This window comes from Miscanthus floridulus, chromosome 5 (genome assembly GCF_019320115.1).
Source record: "Miscanthus floridulus cultivar M001 chromosome 5, ASM1932011v1, whole genome shotgun sequence".
NCBI classification, from domain to species: Eukaryota; Viridiplantae; Streptophyta; class Magnoliopsida; order Poales; family Poaceae; genus Miscanthus; species Miscanthus floridulus.
In genome coordinates, this window is record NC_089584.1 from 119,587,931 (window position 1) to 119,609,406 (window position 21,476).

General features: G+C 49.5%; 1 protein-coding gene across 2 annotated transcripts; it reads right to left on the reverse strand.

The window, feature by feature from the left end:
* Window positions 1-22: 22 nt before the first annotated feature.
* Window positions 23-6,791, reverse strand: LOC136450594 (protein tesmin/TSO1-like CXC 5). 2 transcript variants are annotated; one of them, XM_066451107.1, is made up of 9 exons: window positions 6,259-6,791; window positions 5,794-5,898; window positions 5,184-5,358; window positions 3,690-4,046; window positions 2,356-2,438; window positions 2,176-2,270; window positions 895-1,350; window positions 412-458; window positions 23-275 (listed from the first exon to the last, which is right to left on the reverse strand). In XM_066451107.1, the coding sequence occupies exons 1-9, from the start codon at window positions 6,657-6,659 to the stop codon at window positions 222-224; spliced, it is 1,773 nt and encodes a 590-aa protein (XP_066307204.1). In that variant the 5' UTR covers window positions 6,660-6,791; the 3' UTR covers window positions 23-221. The 2 variants fall into 2 exon arrangements, with proteins under 2 accessions (XP_066307204.1, XP_066307203.1); XM_066451106.1 differs by having other exon boundaries at window positions 23-458.
* Window positions 6,792-21,476: the final 14,685 nt, after the last annotated feature.

Here is a 21,476-nt window from a genome sequence, read left to right on the forward strand (position 1 = left end):
TCTTGGCTCGAATCAGGTGGATGGCAAATGATAAAATTTCGAGAGGGAAAGAAAAGAGAGAAACTACAATGTAGAAAATACGACAAGGTTGAATGCATTTATGACTAAACTAACTATCCAGATTCCAGCATTACACTTATTCTGACCAATGAGAATAAATTTGAATTCTCTAAAATATAAATTATATCTATCAAGACTGATACAGGTATCTGATAAACATGTTAAAGGGGTGAAAACACGATTCCCTTGATCATTGCAACACCCTGAGTACAAACCTGGAACACCCAGGCTTCAGTTTTTGTCCAAAAAGCCAGTAACAGGTTTTCCAGCATTACTGCTGGAACTCTGCGGATATATTTTTACAACAGGTACATCTAATTTTGAATATGGTACTTGAGAAACACCATTTACCTGTCCAGGATAGCCAGATGTTTCAGATTTGATTGCCATGGAGTTCTCTGCAGGGGAGAATAATCAGGATTAAACTCATCCTAGCCCTAGAAAGCAAACAGAAAAGGATGTATCTCTTCACAATATACACTCTAGCCTTCCTAGGTTTACTAATGGATTCTCAGTTCCCAGATAAAATGGAAGAAAGTACTTGTATAAATGAGCTAGCAAGTCACCAAGTTCAACTCTTAAGTCAGACAACACAAGACCATGTAAAACCATTCAGTCAGATGGATCCATATATTATGCAATGCTGGCAAATATCACTGACCGAACTATCTTTCTATTCTCTTTTTTATAATAAAATAAATTGCACAGTAGGGGCCTCCCTTACTGTATTCCCCCTCTCAAAAAAAAAATCACTGATGTGAAGTAACAAGATGAGGTCACGTGTAAGGATTTCGCATTAGCAATTAGCATGGTGGATAGGAACATTTGGTGTACCTTTCCTTCTTCCTTTTACCACAAACTTGCGGAGGCATTCACGGAATTCTGTCAGCACAACTCTTTCTTGTTCTGCATACAGTGCAGATTGGTTTTGGTTGACAGTTACTGTCTGCTGAGGAACAGCATTTTGAGAAGTCGTAAACACTGTATCTTGTTCGTCACACATTTTCTCGAGCACTTCTTCGTCACACAACAGTGCTAGTGTTCCAGGAGACATAGGTCTATTGGACTTCTGATCATCAGCGTAGTTAGGTCTGGATTCTTCTAGAATAGCTTTGCCCGTATGAGTTCCTCTACTTGAATGGTCATCAATTGATGCTTTTTGATCTGGATCTTGATTATTTCCTTCTCTATCATGGTTTGTCAATGCTAGGGAATCTGCCGTGTCACCTTCCTTCTGTCCTCCCCTTTCATCTTCCTTCTCGCCAACCCTCTCTTCCATCATTTTCCGGCCTGTTATTTTAATAAAAATAATACAATGAGCAGCACATAACCATCCAATTAATGCCCATTTAACCATTTTGCAGACTCTGTTTATAATCCATTAATCCTCTATGTTGTTCTTGGTTGCATTCTCTTAACATACAGTAGTGCATACTTGCAGGTCTCAGGGGGAATGAAATAGTGCTACATGTAATCTGTGTCCATACTTATATTGATAAATAAATAAATATAGCACATTGAAGGACAGAAGTGAAAATATGCAGTGAAACGCTCACAGATGATCTAAGAAACAGAAAGTGTGATTGTACATATCAACTGCTTGCCAACTCTCATGCAGTTTCAACAGGAAAAAGGCAAATGGTAACCTTGACCATGATATGTAGCGCTTAGTAATTTATAGAGTATAACATAACAGTATATATTAGAGGTAATAGCTGCACATCCAAGCAAAACCCAAATAACTCAATAACAATAAGTATCCCACGTTTATTTTCTGCATGGAGAGATGAAGCACTAACACTTTTGTCCCTATATCTTATCTTCTGGTTGTTGTCAAAATAAACTTTGATAAAGCACTTCACCAGCATCCAAATTCCAGGTTCAGGAAATGATGTAAACTTATAAACAAGTCAAAACAAAAGATCGAATCCAACGTTGAAGCAAGAAAAGAATAACTTGCATGTACATGGGACAAGTTAATATTGAAACAAACAGGTGCTGATCTATGTGAGTTACTTCACTGCATATCAACAAGATAACTCATGGATACAGAACTGAATGTCACTTTCTGTTTCTAAGTCGCAAAAGGTAAAATAACGTAAAGACGAGCAGTACCAGCATATGTTTTTGCAGCCTCTCCTGATACCACCACTAAAAGCTTGCATAGCTCCTTTATGTCCTCTTCTTGGACAATGTCTGCTAAAAGGGGCCTGAAGTGGGATGGCAGAAACCCATCGTAGAAAACAAATATGGTAGGCATTCTATGAACACGTTATATAGCTTATGGACAGTTACCTGTAGGTAACTTTAAAGGGGCCCAGAGTTGGAGGATGTGCAGACTGGCTTGTTGGAATTGAACCATCAGGTACTGCATTTTTCTGATAAATAGACTGATTAAAGTGTGAAGTACATACAACTAGTTTCAACAGAGTCTCATAATAATTGCTGCCACAAGTAGCTTTGTCTTATCTCCTTATAAAAAAATCAATTTTAATTTGCAATTATGTTCTAGATAATTCGAGGTTCTCCCACGAAAATAGAAAAAATGAATTCCGTAAGGTGCATTTATCTATAAAAAAACTCAACTGGTGGGGGAAATACCACCCCACAGCTTTGTACTAAGAAGAAACCTCAGCAAAACCGGCTGAGAAAACCTGCAACTACCTACCACAGACCGGCACCCTACCCATGCATGTAAATACCATTCCGGTACCAGCCGTAATGTCTCCTACCAGTGAAGGACCGGCACAGCCAACACTGTATCCTGTACCGGCCAGAATCCCGGCCACTTCCGCTAGTTCCGGCTATTCCATGTGGAATCTTCCGTTTCTTGGTTTAGGTACTGTCCTGCCACAGCATTTCTTGCAACGTGTAATGACTCCTGATGGTCCTGTACTCCTGCAGCGCACACCCTCCAGCAAAGGCAGCAAGGGCCCTACTTTTTCTCTCCCTGCGAAGTGCGAACGCTCCAAGCTCTGTACTGCTGGGCCATAGGGTGTGTGTTTGTGCAATCTACACCTAGAACCTCGTTTTATTTCTTCATTAGCCTTTTGTTTTAGGCTTGTTGCCTGCAATCCACAACTCCAACGCTTGTACCAGAATGCATGCTTATATCATGTACATGTTATTGTTAATTGTAAATATATTTGTCATTTTATTTATTGTATCCCGGAATGGTACACTGGTATCATCCGGTACCGAAATGTTTCATTCCAGTGAGCAAACCGGAATAGCAGCCGGAATGGCATTGATAAGTATGACCCTATCCCTTTTTGCAGAGGCACAGTGATTTTTATTTGGGTACAAGGCAGGATTTGAACCCCAGCTGTGGTACGATTATTACTCAGTGACCAACCACAGGACTACTAGTGTGTTTGCACATTTATCTACTAGAAGTAGAGTATAAGGAGCTAACACTGGCAGTCTGGCACACTGCTTTGTCACGTAAAAAAGAAAAGTTTTGAGACACTATTCATCAATTCAATTCATGGAATAAAATTCACTCCTAGTGATGGAACAAAGCACTTCAGCTTGCTCCTGAAGACAATAAGGCAAGAACACAAAGCCATTCCCAGATAAAGAAATGAGGTGAAAACAGTGCACGTTCAAGTCTTAGGCATGTCCATTACCTGAGGTATGTGATAATTCCTGTGCGCTACATGTTCCTTATTTGAATTGTCAAGTGAAGGATCAATATGTTTCCTCTTCCTTGATGTGGAAGGAGAAGGGAATCCTGTAGCTCCAATAGCACCATTTACAGCTGCATTTGTCGCCTGCTGCATGTTAATTGCATTTTTGTGATCCCCTTGGAAAAGATTTCTTCTCTCTTCACTTCCTTCAAAATTCTTGCAATCCATACACTTGCAATTTGCAGAGCATAGTATATTAGCTTGGAAGCACTCGCAGTACTTCTTGAGGCATCCTGACTTCTTGCAGTGGCACCCTTTATTATGCTTCCCTACTAAAGGGAGATCACTAGACACATCCTGGCAATTTCATGGACTAGAATTAATGCCACATGTCATGGAAGCACAATAACATGGCCTAAATGAAATGCAATAATGAGATAATGTCTGTATTTGATAGTAAATAGAATAGGGTTAGGGTCTAAGGTTAGTGGAATAGCATATTTGATTTATCAAAGTCTCATCAGTTCCCAATTACTATTGCTAGCTATGAATAACAAGAGAAAATATGGATGTGGCCTTCCTATTGAAAACATTATTCCTTTTCAACTAAAAATACTACCTGCGTCCTACAGTCTAAATTTCTTGTTACTTAAGGTATCAATAGTCTCTGATGCATCCTTTCTACCATCGTTTTTTCTAAGAATACGCTATAGAAAATCAATAACATTATAATTACACTAAAGCACTTTTCACTGGCGAATCCATGAATATTGTTTTTTAATAAATATAAGTAGATTTTGTGTAGAGATGAACAAATTGCAAAAGTTGATGTATTCTAGAACAGCTTGTTTTTTTGGCTGGAGGTGCACTTCATATTAGTATAAGCGGAAGGAAACAAAACATGCACTTCTTTACTAGGGAATAGGTGGCAAACATTTTGCAGGGAAGACTGAATATTGGACTTTTCACCAGCCTTGTCTTCTTCCTACCTTGCCAGGATATATTTTTTACAGAAAGCTTATCAATAATAGTTTAATAAAGAGACAAGAGCTTGATTAAGGTTCAACAATAGCAATTTTCCATCTCAGACAATGTCAAATATGGTATGTTGATTTTAATTTTGAGGATTTAAATTTGGATTTACAAAATGCCAAGCACACACACAAATCTAATACATTGATACACATTTCCAAAGAGGCACTTCAGAGTAACTTAGAGAAAATGAGTTACAGGCATGAATTCTTCAAAAATAAATAATTTTAAGATGTCAGGTATTATCATGAAACTTCTCGTATAAATTTATTGCAATGCTCTCCTTTTTCCCTTCAGCTAGAAGGGTCTTTCAATTCAAATCCTCTCAATTAGAATAAACTATGACCTCTAAATGAGCATGGGCATCGCTATAACTAACTGAAACTCGAAGGAAAAACAAATGGCAATAAATGTTCCTTTAGAAAGTAACTATGCGAACAATATTTGGACAACAGAACATACATTATTCCTATTCGTATGTGGGCTGCTCCCAATCTTAGGCCTGAAAGCATCTGGATTACGCTCCAATGTAGCTTCAATAGCTTCACGCCTGGCAACCTCATTCTCAGGATTATTAAAACAGTTGGTGCAGTTGCACCCATCACAGTGAGTACCAGAAGCGAAGCATTCACAGTACCTGTAAAAGGAACCATAAAAAGATTTCAGATGGATAAGTATATACACAAGATGCCCAGCTGGAAAAAAAAATCAACAACAGTACATTCTTTGAACTTGGAGGTCAAAACAATGACACACTTTATAGATTTGTAAAGGTATGCAGAGACAGAAATTAGGGTTTTGGAGACGATATGAAGGATTGAAAGGATGCTAGAAAGATTACTGGAATTATTTGTATTACAATTACTTGTACTCATCTAACCTACATCTACATGTATGTGTCTACTAAGTTGTTTGCTATATTCATCTAACCTACATCTACGAGGAGAACACTATCCACATGAGAAAACGTCCTTTGCTATATTTCATTCTTCTCAAGCTAAGGATAGAATCTGACTTACAAGTCCTTTGCTATATTTCATTCTTCTCAAGCTAAGGATAGAATCTGACTTACAACTTCAAACATCTGGAGTTCCTGCAGTTGCAGCACTTCTTCTTCGTGGGAGTGCTATCTTTTCCTTCATAGAGTCTTGCTCGTGGTTTTGGTGACTCTGGTTTCCTACATGACAAGGTCCCAAAGCATAATTAGAACACTGGAGCAAGATGCAAATTTCAAAGAAAAAACTTGAAATATTTGGATCTTCAGCAGGGAGAATGCGCTGAAACTTTCCTAGAAGAGTTAGTTTAAGATCAATAAGCTCATCTAACGCAAATATGTGTCTTCGTTTCCAAGGAATGACAAGTCCACAGTAAAATTTGGAAACTGCCTCGTGGTGACACTCAGGAAATCAGAAACATTCCCACGTTCAGCGTATGAATCAAGACGACAACGGGCTCTGTCATCGAGCACAATGAGCTCCGTACCAAACAGAGAGGCGGAAGTTTCAAAACTTCTAAATCTCAGAACGGGGACACTCACAAGGGAACGGCGACCGGGGGGCGCTGGACTGGCTGCGGCAGCATCGGACGAAGCTGCGGTACAGGGACCGCCAGCGGCACCGCGTGCCGCGGGAGCGGCACATGCCCCACCACCTGGTGCGGGCGCATCACCGGCAGCACCCGCTGGTGCAGCTGCTGCGGCACCCCCATCGGCACGGCAGCCCTCACGTGCTGCGGATGCTGGAAGCCCACGGGCAACGCCCTCGGCTGCAGAGCCCTAGATACGGCGGCGGCCGCCGCCGCCATCGCGGGGTTCCCCGCCAACGCCGCCGAGTTGAAATCGAGCTGCCTTACCAGCTTCTTAATCGGCGGCTGCATGGACGCAGCGGGCACGGGAGGCCTCTGCGGCGGCGGAGGGCCGCCCTGCTCCTTGCCCGCCATCTACTCAACCCGGCAGCTACAGGATCAAAACGCCTCCGCCCACCGGTAACGTCAACACAAACCCAATTCGCGGCGACCGCGGGGACCCGCGGCGGGATCGCGGCCGCCGGCTCAAGATCGAAGGGGGCGGAGGCCCCGCAGCCGAGTGCGGGGTGGCGGCGCTCGCCACGAGCTCCGACGCGGGTTTGCGGCGGAGGGGAATGGCGGATTTTGAGAAGCTGGTGTGGGGGTAGTGGATTTTCCCTGTCTCCCTGCTGCTCTCGACTGCCCTCTTCTCTCTCTTGGCACCCCTCCCCCCTTTCTTTCTCTCCCACTCTTCCCTTTCGAAATCAAATTCATACTCGACGGCCGGATCCGAGACGCGACCCGCCATCCGACGGCGGAGACGAGGCTGGCCAGCATCCTGCGGCTCGAATTCATAGATGTGGGGTTGTTGGACCGCTCGCCGTTCGATTCGACGGGTTCGGAATTGTTCACCTCGCCTTTAGGCGCACGCAGCGTCCCCTGCTGACACGTGGGCCACAAGGACGGGGATCCGGTGGGGCTGCGCAGTCGGTGTGAGGGCGCGGAGAGGCGGCGGGGTCTCTGCCGCGCAATGTGATCCGTCCTGTCACTCGTGGTGTTCTTTTTTCTGGGAAAAGCACCGATACCTGGTTTACGCAAGTCTGTGTCTCATGACACATGGGGCCAGATAAGGAGTGATATGTCAGTTTGTTTTCATTCGGATTCGCGGGAAGGTACACTTTGTAGCGTGAAAATCTCGCGCGAGGGTTTTAAAAGGTGTGACTAGTCTTCGGTTTCAGTATTCACAAAAAAAAAAGGGTCTTCGGTTTCAGTGGAGGCCAGTAGGCCGCTGTTGAGCCCGTGGAGATCGCCATTTTTGGTTCGTGGGCCTCTCCATGGCCTCCGGCCATTTCTGCTTTCGGAACTCGGAAGGGAAGGCCCAGGCTTCAAAATCTAATTTTGTGCTGATATTTTAGATACTGGGTTTTGACTTTTGAGTACTCGATTTAACTGTTACAAAGAAAGAATACTCAAGTCTTGAATATAAATCATGAATAATTTTTAAGTTGCTGAGTTTAAAAATATAAAACCATATAAATAGATTTGTATTGAAAAATACTTTCACAAAAATATGCATATATCACTTTCCAATAAATATTATTATAAAAATAAGAAGTGTGGGGGTATATGCTCGGCAGTCCACCGAGGGGTGTCCCACGATGGTATATTTGTCGGTGGGGATGCGCGTAATCAGGAACCAGATGGTGACACAAGGCGCAGAGACAGCGATTTAGACAGGTTCGGACCGTCTGATCGACGTAATACCCTACGTCCTGTGTCTTTGGTGTATTGTATTGAATACATGATGTATGGATCTAGATGGATCGTGTCTGCTAGGGGACCCCTGCCTCTCCTTATATAGTCTGGAGGGACAGGGTTACAAGTAAAGTAGCCTATTTGGTACTATACAATGTCTTGCGGTGCACGCCGAGCAGCGCCGTGCACGCCTTGATCTTGTGGGCTGGGCCACCTCCGATGGTGCGGCCCAAGTCTTGGGGGCTATACCCCCACAGTTAGTCCCCGAGCCTGACAGTAGGTGATGCAGTCACGTGGTGCCAGGGTCATAAAGTATAAGACCAGCCGAGCAGGTAGCCAGTCCCCGGGCATAGCCTCGAGGTGAGAACAAGCACATTCACCGCAAGGTGAAGTGTGCCCACTTAGTCTCCGAGTCTGCTGGAAGATGAAGAATGAATCTTGTAGCAGGGTCAAAGAAGTCTAAAAGCTTGCCGACGTCGTCTGACATGCGCGTATCAAGACCCCAGACATGCTGCCCAAGATCAGCACCCTGATCCGAACAGCATGGAGCAGCTTGATAGCATACCGACGAGATGTAGCAAGATCCAAGTAGCAAGGGAGTCCCCGACGTCGCTGGCGATGACCGAGCACCGAGGAGCGAGGAGTCCCTAGCGTTGCTGGCGATGTCCGAGCACCGAGGAGCGTGGAGTCCCTAGAGTCACTAGCGATGTTCGAGCACCGAGGAGCGTGGAGTCCCCGACGTCGCTGGCGATGACCGAGTACCGAGGAGTCCTCGGCGTCCTGGCGATGACCGAGCATCGAGGAGCGAGGAGTACCCGGCGTAGGCGGTGAGGTCCAAGCACCGAGGAGTCCTCGGCGTAGGCGACGATGTCCGAGCACCGAGGAGTGAGGTGTACCCGGCGTAGGCGGCAAGGTCCGAGCACCGAGAAGTCCTCGCCGTAGGCGGCGAGGTCCGAGCACCGAGGAGTCCCCGGCATAGGCGGCAAGGTCCGAGCGCCGAGGAGTCCCCGACGTAGGCGGCGATGTCCGAGCACCGAGGAGTCTTCGGCGTAGGCGACGAGGTCTGAGTACCGAGGAGCGAGGAGTCCCCATCATAGGCGGTGAGGTCTGAGCACCGACGTAGCTGACGACATCCGTGCGATGCAGTGTGCCCACTTAGTCCTCGAGCACGAAGAATCTGAGGGCCGAGGAGTAACCGGTGTCGCTGGCGATGAAGCACGAGCGACGAATAGTCTGGTCGACTGGTCGGCGGTGAAGTGAACATTGAGTAGAAACAACCGGCGAATAGTCCGATCCACTGGTCGGTGACGGAGTCCATGAACCAAGCGGTCCGACCAGTTGATCGCTGGTCGATCAGACGTAGGTTACTCCTCAGCGCTCGGATTCTTTGTGCTCGAGGACTAAGTGGGCACACTTCACCGCACGGACGTCGTCAGCTACGTTGGTGCTCAGACCTCGCCGCCTACGCCGGGCACTCCTCGGTGCTCGGACCTCGCCGCCTACGCCAAGGACTCCTCGGTGCTCGGACATCGCCGCCTGCACCAGGGACTCCTCGGTGCTCGGACCTCGCCGCCTATGCCGGGGACTCCTCGCTCCTCGGTGCTCGGTCATCGACAGCAACGCCGGGGACTCCTCGCTCCTTGATGCTCGGTCATCGCGAGCGACGCCGGGGACTCCTCGGTGCTCGGTCATCGACAGCGACGTCGGAGACTCCTCGGTCATCGCCAGCGACACCAGGGACTCCTCGCTCCTCGGTGCTCGGTCATCGCCAGCTACGCCGGGGACTCCTCGCTCCTCGGTGCTCGGTCATCGACAGCGACGCCGGGGACTCCTCGCTCCTCGGTGCTCGGTCATCGCCAGCGACGCCAGGGACTCCTCGCTCCTCGGTGCTCGGTCATCGCCAGCGACGTCGGGGACTCCTCGGTGCTCAGATATCGCCGCCTACGCCGGGGACTCCTCGCTCCTCGGTGCTCGGTCATCGACAGCAATGCTGGGGACTCCTTGCTCCTCGATGCTCGGTCATCACCAGCGACGCTGGGGACTCCTCGCTCCTCGGTGCTCGGTCATCGCTAGCAACGCCGGGGACTCCTCGCTCCTCGGTGCTTGGTCATCGCCAGTGACGTCGGGGACTCCTCGGTGCTCGGACATCGCCGCCTACGCCGGGGACTCCTCGCTCCTCGGTGCTCGGTCATCGACAGCGACGTTGGGGACTCCTCGGTGCTCGGACATCGCCGCCTACACCGGGGACTCCTCGCTCCTCGGTGCTTGGTCATCGACAGCGACGCTGGGGACTCCTCGCTCCTCGGTGCTCAGTCATCGCCAGCAACGTCGGGGACTCCCTTGCTGTTCGGATCTTGCTACGTCTCATCGGTGTGCTATCAAGCTGCTCCATGCTGTTCGGATCAGGGTGTTGATCTTGGGCAGCACGTCTGGGGTCTTGATACGCGTATGTCAGACGACGTCGGCAAGCTTTCAGACTTATTTGACCCTGCTACAAGATTCATTCTTCATCTTCCAGCAGGCTCAGGGACTAAGTGGGCACACTTCACCTTATGGTGAATGTGCTTGTTCTCATCTCGAGGCTACGCCCGGGGACTGGTTGCCTGCTCGGCTAGTCTTCTACTTTATGACCCTGGCACCACGTGACTGCGTCACCTACTGTCAGGCTCGGGGACTAACTGTGGGGGTATGGCCCCCAAGACTTGGGCCGCACCATCGGAGGTGGCCCAACCCATAAGATCAAGGCGTGCACGGCGCTGCTCGGCGTGCACCGCAAGACATTATATAGTACCAAATAGGCTACTTTACTTGTAACCCTGTCCCTCCAGACTATATAAGGAGAGGCAGGGGTCCCCTAGCAGACACGATCCATCTAGATCCATACATCATGTATTTAATACAATACACCAAAGACACAGGACGTAGGGTATTACGTCGATCAGACGGCCCGAACCTGTCTAAATCGCTGTCTCTGCGCCTTGTGTCACCATCCGGTTCCTGATTACGCGCACCCCCACCGACAAATCTACCATCGTGGGATACCCCTTGGTGGACTGTCGACGATATTCTGTTGATAGTTGGCGCGCCAGGTAGGGGTGTGCGCTTGATCCATGGCGAGCCAGATGGATCTCAAATCAACAACGCGTTCTCATCGTCAATCTCGTGGAGATCCATCCCGGTCCACGACGACGATTCATCGCTGCTACACCAGCCCCTGCGACAGCAGATCCGATCTCGGAACCACCTCCGAGGTTGTCTTCACCAACAACTCGCCGCTGCTGCCCTCATCAGCCCTCGTCGACGACTCGCTGCCGCTGCCCTTATCGACGACTCGCTGCCGCTGCCCTCGGCGGCCTTCGCCGACATCTTTCGCCGACATCCCTCGCCGTCGACTCGTCCTCACTGCTCAGCGGCCTTCGCCGACATCCTTCGTCGACGTCTCTCGCTGTCGACTCGTCGTCACCGCTTGGCGGCCTTCGCCGACATCCTTCGCCGACGCCCCTCGCCGTTGTGTCGTCGTCATTACTCGGCGACCCTCACCGACATCCCTCGTCGCCGTCGAGCTGCAAGCGAGCTGCCCGCGTCGCCGACCAGATAACGCCATACGCCGCTGACCAGACACTCTGTCTAAAGCTAAGTCACGTTTTAATATTCTTTTAAATATTCTCCAATCTCCGTATATCGTCATAATGTTTCTCCGAACTGTTTTCTACATGTTTGCTCTCCAAACGATTTTCCGAACCCCTGAACAGTCCTGTTGATGCTCGGACGCCTCCAGAGACGGCCCTGTCTCCGGCTCTTCCCTACACGTGCTACGGACTCCGCGCTCTGCGTTATGGGTGGTCGACAGCGGCTCCTTAGCGACGCCTGTTCCTCCTACATGTGCACGGGCTCCGCGCTCGACGTTATGGACTATGGGCGAGCTAGGGCTGAAGACTCAGCTACACACTAATTGTTCGGACGGTTTATATTAAACATAAATATATTTTCATGCCAATTGATCGCCGAACTGCATATGCCGTTTCATCACCATTGCTGATTTTTCTCTGGAGTTTATTTATTTTTACATCATGTACTACCCGTTCTACATATTTGTATTGTAGGATCATCGTCCAGGTGATCGGACCACCTGGTGCTCGGACTTCTCCACCGATCAACTGGTCGGACCGCTTGGTTCATGGACTCCGTCACTGACCAGTTGATCGGACTGTTCGCCGCTCGTGCTTCATCGCTAGCTACGCCGGTTACTCCTTGGCCCTCGGATTCTTTGTGCTCGAGGACTAAATGGGCACACTTCACCGTACTGACGTTGTCAGCTACGTCGGTGCTTAGACCTCGCCGCCTACGCCGGGCACTCCTCGGTGCTCGGACCTCGTCGCCTACGCCAAGGACTCCTCGGTGCTCGGACATCGCCGCCTACACCAGGGACTCCTCGGTGCTCGGACCTCGCCGCATATGCCGGGGACTCCTCGCTCCTCGGTGCTCGGTCATCACCAGCGACGCCGGGGACTCCCTTGCTGCTCGGATCTTGCTACGTCTTATCGGTGTGCTATCAAGCTGCTCTATGCTGTTCGGATCAGGGTGCTGATCTTGGGCAGCACGTCTGGGGTCTTGATACGCGTATGTCAGACGACGTCGGCAAGCTTTCAGACTTCTTTGACCCTGCTACAAGATTCATTCTTCATCTTCCAGCAGGCTCGGGGACTAAGTGGGCACACTTCACCTTGCGGTGAATGTGCTTGTTCTCATCTCGAGGCTACGCCTGGGGACTGGTTGCCTGCTCGGCTGGTCTTCTACTTTATGACCCTGGCACCACGTGACTGCGTCACCTACTGTCAGACCCGGGGACTAACTGTGGGGGTATGGCCCCCAAGACGTGGGCCGCACCATCGGAGGTGGCCTGGCCCACAAGATCAAGACGTGCACGGCGCTGCTCGGCGTGCACCGCAAGACATTGTATAGTACCAAATATGATACTTTATTTGTAACGCTGCCCCTCCAGAGTATATAAGGAGAGGCAGGGGTCCTCTACTCGACATCATGTATTCAATACAATACACCAAAGACACAGGACGTAGGGTATTACGTCGATCAGACGGCCCGAACCTGTCTAAATCGCTGTCTCTGCGCCTTGTGTCACCATCCGGTTCCTGATTACGCGCACCCCCACCGACAAATCTACCATCGTGGGATACCTCTTGTTGGACTGCCGACGATATTCTGTCGACAAGAAGTCAAAGTTATGTTTTGGAGACCATGTCGTTATCTAAAACGACTTAAATTACCAGTATAGAGAGAGTACACATATAAAGCATTGGTGTTTCCCTCAATTCGAAGGATCAAATATAAGCAAACACCATCAACAATAAACTCGCCAGGACATTGTCGCTTGTCACCTTGTGTGGGACATAGTCCCCGGGTACCTCACAAGGAAAGGAGAAGATCTAGTCCAACTAGAAATTCTTCCCATGTAATTCTAGTAACATTGCTATCATGTAATCCTACTAGTACTTTTACATTATAACCGACTAGAAGACTAGCCTCCTGGGCTATATAAAGCAGGGCAGGGCTTCCTAGATCGGCACCCAAGAGGAACAGACCTAACGGTCTAAACCCTAAGCGCATGGCACAATATACTTTCCACCTAGACTGGACGTAGGGACGCTATTCCGGCGGACCGAACCAGTATAAATTGTTGTCTCCACGTTCACCGTCGAGTTCTGCATACGCCGAAGCCCATCAACCATCGTCCCGGATAACCCCGTAACGAGTTGTCAATCATCAATCACCGACAGCTGACGCGTCAAGTAAGGGCTTTTGGCGTAATTGCGTTGAGAGCTCGGCGGAGTTCTAGGCCGTTCGTGGCAACCTGATTTTCCACAAGGGCTGACGGACTCGACATCACGGCAACGACAACCTTCCAGCAGCCAGCGACGGAGCTTCAGGTCTCCAGCAAACCAGCTCCGACTCGCCTGAATTCAGGAAGCAAGTCGGCTGGGAAGAACCCAGCGATTTCAGCCACCGTCTCGCATGCGTATCGACGAGTACATAGTCAAAGTGCTGAAGCCCTTAATCGTCGCCACGATGAATACGTCACGCTCAGTTGCATGCATCCGTACGTACAGATCCGTACAGATCCAAGTCTCTGGACTCCGTCGGGATCAATAAACAAAAGAAAGCCAGCGAATATGGCCATGCAGACATCGGCGACATGAACCAGACCGATCTAAAGCCCAAGCATCAAAATCAGAGCACAAGTCGGACTACAACGCGGCCTCCGTCTCCAACACGGCATCAACACTGGAATTTCCAAGTCAAGGTTTCGACGATCAAGACGTTGCTCTGATTACGAGCAAACAAGAAGCGTGTACAGGCCTTGCAAGTTATTTAATATAATCAAGGGGCAACTAGCATATACGTGTGTATGCATGCACAACATGCTACACGCCCAAACGCTCAGACAACAAGATCCCATCGGTGAGCAAGCAAACCAAGAAGGATCACCGTTCCCAGCGCTTGGCGTGCCTGTCGGCTGACTGGTTTACTTCGTCAACAACCTCCTGCTCGGGGCTCCCAAACCCGAAACGATTGATCGGCTGCTACTCATTCATGACCCCGACGTCAACATACAGGGGAACATACGTGCTGCCGCAGGACGACTGGACTCCGTCAGGCTACGTCACGACTCTGCACGACCGTGGGCTCCGGCCCTTTCACGGCCAACGCAGTTCGATTACACCTCTGCGACACGCCGACCACTCCACTCGGCCATCGATCGAGCTAAGTCACAGCTTTAATATTTTTTAAATATTCTATAATCTTTATATATCTCCGTATATATTATATGCGTGCCTCTACGGTCATACTATATTGCATTCTCAACTACTCACATAGCTCCGAATTTATAGTCGGGACTACACCTAATAGGTATATAACATGCACTCCGTGCATATCCCTTTTTTCGTGCAGCGCCGACTGCTCTAGTATTCTCTTCACGGCTGTAAAAATACTTGATGAGTAGTACAAAATCACGTTTGTAACGTATTGTTTCCTCACGGCTCACATGATCAATGTCATGAACCTCACCACCATACGCCAGAGATCCAAGTGCTTACACATACGAGGTCAACTACTCGAAAAATTTACACAGCCTAGCAAGGGCAAGACGCGAAAAATTTTACATGCATCTCATAATACTAGGATCCGCTCCCCACCTATTATTTTATATACATGGGATGTGCTCCCAACTTAATATCATGAATATCAATGACTACAAAACTTTGTATAATTATCTTGTAGGAAACCAGATCCAGGTGAGGTACACGCTTCCGTGGGCTGCCTTACTCGGACCACTACTTCGGTGGCTGAGGTACGTGCCTCCGCGGACTGCCTCTTGTCTACAACTCGCCACCAAGGTTCTTTGTCGGTGCTTGCCGACAACTCGCCACCGCGGCTCTTGTCAGCCCTCGTCGACAACTCATCCGCTGTGGGGGTATTAACCCCTATACCCTTACGGCTAGGATTGGGCCGGTCCGGACTAGGGGGTCCGGCCCACTAGAAGACGACGCGCGGCCCAGCCGATTTGCTCGGAGTCCCGCGCAAGGAATCAAGACAGACTTGGAGATCAAGCAAGATCCTGGTTGGTTAGAATAGGAATCCTTATCCGGCCACCTATGGCAATTGTAACTGGTTAGGATTAGTTTCCAGATCTGTAACCCTGCTCCCCAGACTATATAAGGCGGGCATGGGACCCCTCTAAAAAATCATCTCATTTACATACATCAATACAATCAGACATAGGACGTAGGTATTACGCCTTCACGGCGGCCGAACCTGGATAAAACCTTGTGTCTGTCTTGCGTCACTATCTCATTCGTAGCTTGCGCACCTGTCTGCCGATAATCTACTACCTTGGGCATACCCCTAGGTAGACTGCCAACCATATTTCATCGACAGTGGCGCGTCAGGTAGGGGGTGTGCGTACTGCTCCCCAGACGAACAAGATGGTCATCATCCCCGGTTCCATGGCTACGCCGAACGGCCTCACGTTCACCATCGACCAGATCACCTGGACCACTGGCTCCAACAACTTCATCGCCATGACCACGGAGGAGGCGCGGATCCAATCTGCGTCGACCACTGTTTCACCGGCATCAGCTACGGCTCCGACCACGTTGGACCTGGCTCCGGCCACACCAGCATCGTCTTCAGCCACGCTGACAACCCGTCGTTCGCTTCCTCGCTACAAAGGGAGGCAGATCGACAACACCGACCTGCTCGACTCCATCGATTGGGTCGGCACCAAGCTTGCTGAAACCCTAGCTCTGATAGATTCGATTCAAAATCAACCTACCGAGCAAGTAACCACTACCCACAACAGATCTACCCGACCAGCTCGGGCCAGTCGTCCTGCACGACTCGGTATGGATCTCGTGGTCACGTCTACTCCTGAAGGGCGCTCCGTTCGTCGCCGACCAGCCCCCGCAACGGGTCTCCGGCTCTCCAAGTGCGAAGCCTTGATGGAGAATTACTAGGCTCAGCCCTACGGCCTGCGAAACACTGCTTCCAACTATGCGCACAATATACAACGCTACTCGGATCTATGTTTTATACATCGACCTCGGCCAAAGCCACGCAACTTCGTCAACATGGTTCGGATCGAGGAGTATCAAGAAGGATCGGTCCACACAGTTCAAGAGGTCGGCTCAAGCTCCCCGTCCAGCATCGCATCTATTGGCTCCATCCACACTGAGCTTCAACGTCGTGACAATGAAGAAGTTGAATACGATCTGGATATCCCAGACCACTCCCCGGGTTTCCCACGATTCCCATCTTTCCCACCAAGGCGAGGAGACTTGATCAATGTCGTCAATAATGACGAACCATCGGCAGTTGGTGAAACAGAACAAGAAAGGCTAGCACGCGAAGCACGCAATATTGACCGGTTTAATCATAGACAAGCCGAAGCCGAGGCAGAAGAGGAGGCATGACGCATAAGGTTCCAGCCACGTGATCTCAACAATGCCTTTGATAGGGTAGGGGAAAAGCAGGTCTTCAGGACTCCAAGCGCCAACGTAGCTGTTGCTATGGCGACAATGCAACGACTACCCAATACCCTAGAAATCTAGGCAATTCGTGATGATGTACAAGCTTACCTGACGGCTGCTATAGCCTAGACCGTAGAGATTGCAAACCAAGCCCGGGCTCCATCCGTCTCTGTCGAATCAAGCCGCAGTCGCCAGTACTCAAGTCACCCACAGCCACCCAACCAACGTGGCTCGCGCAACAACGACCCATCAGACAACTGTCAAGGCAGAAACGGTGGTCATGATGGTGGTCGGGACGACAACTGCCGCGACTACTGGGACGACAACCGCCACAACAACCGGGACGATAATCGACGAGACAACCGCAACAATCGCCGTGATAACCGCGGTCGCGGGGTCAACCAGGGTGGCAATCGGGATCGCCGTGATGGCAACGATGATCTCCACCATTACCTTGGAGAACACGATCTGCGCGATCGCATTAACCAAAGAGCCAACGATCGTGCATCCCACGAAAGCTATCGCCATATGGAATATGATACTACCCACGGCCCTCCGGGTTTGAAGCAGTTTACTCCTAACCTTCGCCAAGTCGTGTGGCCAAAAAACTTTAAGCTCGAAAAACTCTAGAAGTACGACGACAAGGAGAACCCCGAGTTATGGGTCATGCTCTATAAAACCACGTGCAGATCAGCCATGGCTGACGAGCACATCATGTCTAATTACTTCCTAGTCGCCATCGGCCATGCAGGCCACCAATGGCTGGTCAGCTTGCCGACAAACTACTTTGATTCTTGGCAAGAGCTCAAGCAAGCATTCATCGACAACTTCATTGCTACTTGCGAATAACCCGGCAACAAATATGATCTGCAGTGGATTCGAGATCACAAAGATGAGCCACTGCGCGAATACGTTCGATGCTTCTCGGAGATGTGCATCAAGGTCCCATCAATCTCCGACAATGAAGCAATCGAAGCTTTCATCACTGGTCTCCGCTTCCACGATGCCCTAAGGGACAAGCTCCTCCGCAAAAGACCTGAATCGGTCACAGCGCTCCTAGCTACTGCTAAAAAATATGCGGACGTCGATGATACTAAAAAGATAATCATCGAAGCAGCAGCAAGGGTTCCACGCTCTGACCACCCCCCACACCGCGACGACCACCGCGGCAACCGTGGTTGGAACGACAATTTTGATCGCCGCAACCAGCGCAACGATTTTTGCGACCACCACGACCAGCGTAATCAGCGACGTAATCGCCGTGACGATTACAGGGGCAAGCGTGCTCGGGAAGATGACGGTGAAGTCAACATCGTTAAAAAAGGTGGTGGACGTCGCAACTATGAAGAAGACTACGCCAAAGCATTGAAAGGACCCTGCCAGCTCCATCCCAAGTCAAACCATACCATGGAGAATTGCCGTGTTCTCAAATCCATCTACACGTGACAATAGGCTCCGGATAAATCCGACAAGCCTAACGACGCAGGGGAGCAGCATAACGAGGACAACGATGATGAAGACGCAGATCCCTGTCACAAGTACGTCAAGCCAACCGACAGCGTCCACGCCATCATTGGGGGCAGAGTGTCCATCGAGACCAAACGAGAGCGTAAGCTGCTCGCCCACGCTTGCTTGAACGTGGCCAATGCCGATAGCCTCATCGCCGATCCGCGGCTCCCTCCTTGGTCTCACCGTGAGATCTCCTTCAGCAGAAAGGACCAATGGGCCGTAATACCTGAGCCAGGGTGTTTTTCTCTAGTTCTTGATCCTTGTATCAACAAGGTTTAGTTCGATAGAGTGCTGATTGACGGCGGCAGTTCCATCGATATACTGTTCAAGAATAGTTTGCCAACCCTAAAGATAACCTAGGCTGATCTCAAGCCATACGAGGCACAGTTCTAGGGTGTTCTCCCCGGACAGAGCTCCACACCTCTCGGGCAGATCACGCTACCTATGCAATTTGGTACCCCAGACCACTTCCGCACCGACTATGTCAACTTCGTGGTCGCCGACTTCGAAGGCACCTACCATGCTATCCTTGACCAACCAGCGCTCACCAAGTTCTTGGCCATACCTCACTACAGATATTTGGTGCTCAAGATGCCTGCTGAGAAGGGGGTTCTAACTCTTAGGGGCAATATATACGCAGCTTACACCTACGAGGATGACAGCTTCAAAATAGCAGAGGCTCATGACCTCTCTATTCGCATGGCCGAGACCACGCTCGACGCCAAGAAGACCCCAGCCGACCACCTGGAGATCCTAGAGCTCGAGGCCCCACGCAAGAACATCAAGTCCAAAGAGCACAAAGAGATCCAGCTGGTCGACGATGATCCCAGCAAAATGGCCCTTATCGGAGCCAACCTAGATCCTAAATAGGAAGACGCGCTCGTTAGGTTCTTAAGGAGCAACGTGAGTGTGTTCGCATGGAAACCCGCTGACATGCCTAGTGTACCTTGGAACTTGATCGAGCACTCCTTAAATGTCGATGGCAAGGCCAAACCTATCAAATAGAAGCTACGACGGTTCGCTCACAACAAAAATGAGGCTATTAGGGTAGAAGTTACATGGCTTTTAGCAGCCGGATTTATCAAAGAAGTGTATCATCCGAAGTGGTTAGCCAACCCGGTTCTTGTACGCAAAAAGAATAAGGAATGGAGAATGTGCGTTGATTACACCGATCTCAACAAACACTGCCCTAAAGATCCCTTTGGCTTACCTCGCATAGATGAGGTCATAGATTCAACTGCCGGTTGCGAGCTGCTTTCCTTTCTCGATTGCTACTCTGGTTATCACCAGATCACTCTCAAAAAGGACGACCAGATCAAGACATCCTTCATCACGCCCTTCGGCGCCTACTGCTACATGACCATGTCATTCGGGCTCAAGAATGCTGGGGCTACCTACCAACGCGCCATACAGGCCTGCCTCAAAGATGAGATAAAAGACGACCTCATCGAGGCTTATGTTGATGATGTAGTTGTTAAAACTAAGGAAGCATACACCCTTGTTGACAACCTAGAACGTACCTTTGCAGCCCTTAACATATTCCAATGGAAATTAAACCCAAAGAAGTGCATCTTTAGTGTTCCATCTGGTATACTGCTCGGCAACGTCGTCAGTCACGATGGCATACGCCCTAACCCAGAGAAAGTAAAAGCTGCCTTAGACATGAAGCCACCCAAAAAGGTGAAGGATGCTCAGAAGCTTACTGGATGCATGGCTGCCCTTAGTCATTTTATATCAAGATTAGACGAAAAAGGACTACCATTTTTCCAGCTGCTCAAAGCATCCGAGAAGTTTGAGTGGTCGGAGGAAGCAGACGCTACCTTTACACAGCTAAAACAATTCCTTACATCACCTCCGATCCTCACCGCTCCTAGAGAAGACGAAACCCTCCTGCTTTACATCGTGACAACTAATCGAGTGGTCTCCACTGCCATGGTGGTCGAGCACGACGAGCCCGACCACGTCTATAAGGTACAGTGACCAATTTATTTCTTCAGTGAGGTGCTTAATGAATCCAAGACCAGGTACCCACAGATTCAGAAACTGATCTACGCCATACTAATTACATCCCAAAAGTTGAAACACTACTTCGACGGATATCGTGTGGTAGTCATGACCGAGTACCCTCTGGGAGACATCATTCGCAACAAGGATGCAAACGGGCACATCGTCAAATGGGCAATGGAGCTATGCCCTTTCTCCTTAGAATTTGCAAGCCGTACTAGAATCAAGTCTCAAGCACTTGTCGATTTCATCGTCGAGTGGACAGACTTAAGCACACCTGCCTCTTAGGGGCCCACTGAGTATTGGAAGATGTACTTCGATGGCTCTCTCAACATCGACGGCGCAGGAGCAGGAGTCCTTTTCGTATCACCATCCAAGGAGCAGCTCCGATATGTCCTCAGGATTTATTTTTCGACGTCTAATAATGCCACCGGGTATGAAGCATGCCTACATGGTTTGCGCATTGCGGTTGAGCTTGGTGTCAAGCGTCTCTATGTCTATGGAGACTCGGCTCTGGTCATGAACCAACTCAACAAGGACTGGGATATGACCAGTGAAAAGATGGACGCATACTGCAAAGCGATTAGAAAGCTAGAAGACAAGTTCTATGGCATTGAGTACACACATGTGGTCCAGGACAAGAATCAAGCAGCAGATGCACTGTCAAAGTTAGGATCATCCCGTGCCGAAGTCCCACATGGCGTATTTGTTCAAGACCTGCTCACGCCCTCCATCAAAGAAGGAGATCCCACGGTCAACAAGCCTCTAGACCAGCCATTGGTGGCTACGGTTCCAGCGTCAAACACCACCAAACCACCTCCGACCACTAAGAAATCCAACTAGAGAGTACCTTTCATCAAGTACCTGACAGATGGTAGCGGTTACACCGATCAGACAGAAAATGAACGCCTGATGCGTCGCAGTAAGCAGTATCTGC